General features: G+C 42.3%; 1 protein-coding gene across 1 annotated transcript; it reads right to left on the reverse strand.

The window, feature by feature from the left end:
• Positions 1-1,928: 1,928 nt before the first annotated feature.
• LOC119660291 (adult cuticle protein 1-like) lies at positions 1,929-2,604 on the reverse strand. Its single transcript, XM_038068766.1, has 2 exons — positions 2,446-2,604; positions 1,929-2,385 (listed from the first exon to the last, which is right to left on the reverse strand). The coding sequence occupies exons 1-2, from the start codon at positions 2,449-2,451 to the stop codon at positions 2,053-2,055; spliced, it is 339 nt and encodes a 112-aa protein (XP_037924694.1). The 5' UTR covers positions 2,452-2,604; the 3' UTR covers positions 1,929-2,052.
• Positions 2,605-2,912: the final 308 nt, after the last annotated feature.

A 2,912-nucleotide genomic window follows, 5' to 3' on the forward strand; every position in this document is an offset into this window, starting at 1 on the left:
TCCGTTATCATTTGAATTTTGGTGTAAGCTATGGGAGCGAGCGTATCGCCTGAATACGGGCTCCTTCCCTACTTCGCTGTTAAAATCCTCAAGTATGATTTTGATATCATATCTGGGAGGGTTCGTTCTACTGCCTCGTAGAAGGTATCCTTCTCCGACTCTGCAGTCTCCTCTGTAGGGACGTGAACGTTAATGGGGATTATATTTCTAAACTTGTCTTACAAGCGCAGAGTGCGTAGCCGTTCGCTTATGTTTTCAAAGCCGATAACAGCAGGTTTCATTTTTTGGCTAACTAAGAAACCTACTCCGAGCACATGGTTTACTGGATGGCCACTATAATATATGGTGTAGCGACTCTTCTCCAAGAAGAGAAACGCTGTTACATCAGCCTTATATTGGGATAGGGTATCGTCTAGCTGCTTGGTAACTTCATCTGTGTACAGGGAGCGCACGTTCCATGAGAAAATGCGCAAATCGTTATTCCTCTGTAATTACCGTGTTCGTCGTCGTGTAATCCGCCTAGTCCGAGGCTCCTGCTGTGGCTTCGTAACAAGTTGTTTTCCGTGTAGGGTTGTCAGCCCTACCCAACCCCCAACCTGGAGGACCAGTTGGTAGAATTTGTCCCGTTTTTAGGAGCGGGAGACTCGCCTTCATCCTTCTCCGTCTGCAGCTTTTCGTTAAGAAAGAACTCACAGCAGTCACCACGTGGAGGTGGAGATAGGGTTTGGTAGTAAATCTCTTGGCGTTGGTTCAGGAGGCATTTCCCAGGTTTTATGCTCCATCGTGAGTACCAATCCACGTTTCGCCCTGGGACGTATACTATCTTTTGACCACCCCCAAGTATTGCTTGCGGTTTATATCGGTAAATTGGATATGTTCCCGTGATCAGCCGATGCTTGCATGTAAGGTTTTGATGAATCACCTTACATACAGCATTGTGGCTGATGGTGTATTGTACCGGTGCCATAGCAATGTAGCCAGAAATGAAATGGTCCAACGTCTGTTAGAGACCACACATTCTGCACTGGTGGTTGTCCACCCGTTTTTTCATTACGAGCTTTTTATAAACTCGGGTGGCGACCACGCCGCCCTGAAGGCACACATGAATCCCTCCGCCTCAGAAAAGAGCTTCCCAGCACACAGCCATCTGTTCGACAAATGGCTGCCAAAGACAATTCACGTGTTTACCGTGTATTGCCATCGACTTCCATTGATTGATCCGCTCTTGGTCCGACTTCACCCCACTCAGAGGATTGAAAGATTGATCCTTCAAGTTGAGTAGAGTTAGTCTACAGACTGCCTTACAGACAGCCGTTCTTTGCTGTAAAAATAGGCGCGCAGCTAGTCGACTTAGCGATGATGTTATGTCGCCACATCAATCATGCCCCTACCTCTGTAGAGCATCCTTCAGATGACCAATTCGACCATCGGTCCCTTGCAGAATTCGTGGGTATTTGTAGAAGTCTGTCTCGCTCATAGTTTGGATGTGGAGATCACCAATGCTATATCCGGCATGCGGCTCGTAATTACCTTATTATTACTATTACATATTATTCATTATTATTATTACATAGTCTTGGCGGAAAAGATGCGAAAGTCGTAGTTGCTTGTCTAAGGGAGAAAAATGTATCAATTTATAGGAAAGTTTTCGAAGAGCAGCACAACTACTGGAATTTTCTTAAGAAGTTTGTTTATTTGTCAATATGATGGTGATATGCTCATAATAGGATAAGAAGTCAGCACTCACAGCAATTGTCATATCTTTGAGTCCTGTCCAAATGCTATTCTTAAGGGAGGTGCACACATTGAAAAATAATTAATAGTAAATGAAACAGAAGAAGTGGAAAATAAAGATAAGAGAATATCATGAATTTATAGATTATTTATTTTCTGTTTTCCTTAGAATCTATAGAAATGAAACACAATGGATCAATGAGATCTCCTTTATTGCTTCAAATAATACCTAAATTTCTCAATAAATTACTAAGAGAAGGCAATCGTGGTACAATAATCAATGGCATGTAAGTTCATAGTGAGGAAAGTTTCACAATTTTAAATAGTTCCTGGAGCAGGTTGCAAATTAATTGAAGCGGCTGAGTTTGCATGTCCATCCAAAGGAGCAACATGAACTGCACCACGGGTTTGGGCAACGTAGCTTCCTTGAGCAGCAACGATGGCTGGTGCAACTACGGCAGGAGCTGGGGCAATAGCCACAGCAGCTGGAGCGATAGCACCAATGGCAGGACCTCGAATAGTGGCGATTCCTGGAGCGGCAGCAACCAAAGTTGGACCACTAACGGCAGTGTAAGAAAGGCCTGGTCCAAGTGCAATGACTGAGCATTCAATACCAACGACGGCAGCGAGAATGACTACGACTGTGGCGAACTGAAAATAAAATCCAATTTGAAACACTTCCCTCTATTATGGACAGTTTTGGATAGTCACCTTCATTTTTAACTTCTATACAATTTGTACTATCCTTGGTGAGATTTTCTGATTCTCCAAGCTGTGGATGGTTTCTGATGCTTGACACCGTGAGACGCTTGGCTTATATACACCTAACTGATCATACACGCCTGATGAAACGTTCTGTTTTCACCTGCAATACAATTTAGATATTACAATATACCGAAAACCTGGTGCTAATATCACAATCTGCATTTTTGCAACTTTATGGCTCCAGCTATAGAACAGGTTTAAATGTAAGCACGCGACAATGAAATATTGTGATAATTTCAATCGCTCACTTAGTGGTAGTGCTTTGATCTTGAGTATGTTGTTTAAAATTAATTAAAATTAAAATATTCATCTAAAACACTACGAAAGTGCTATTAAATCATTTTCGAGAATTGTTCGGTATACCCTCATATATATTATCTAAGAGATCCTTGAAGAAAGAAAGAAACTAAGGG

This window comes from Hermetia illucens, chromosome 1, assembly GCF_905115235.1.
Source record: "Hermetia illucens chromosome 1, iHerIll2.2.curated.20191125, whole genome shotgun sequence".
NCBI lineage: Eukaryota > Metazoa > Arthropoda > Insecta > Diptera > Stratiomyidae > Hermetia > Hermetia illucens.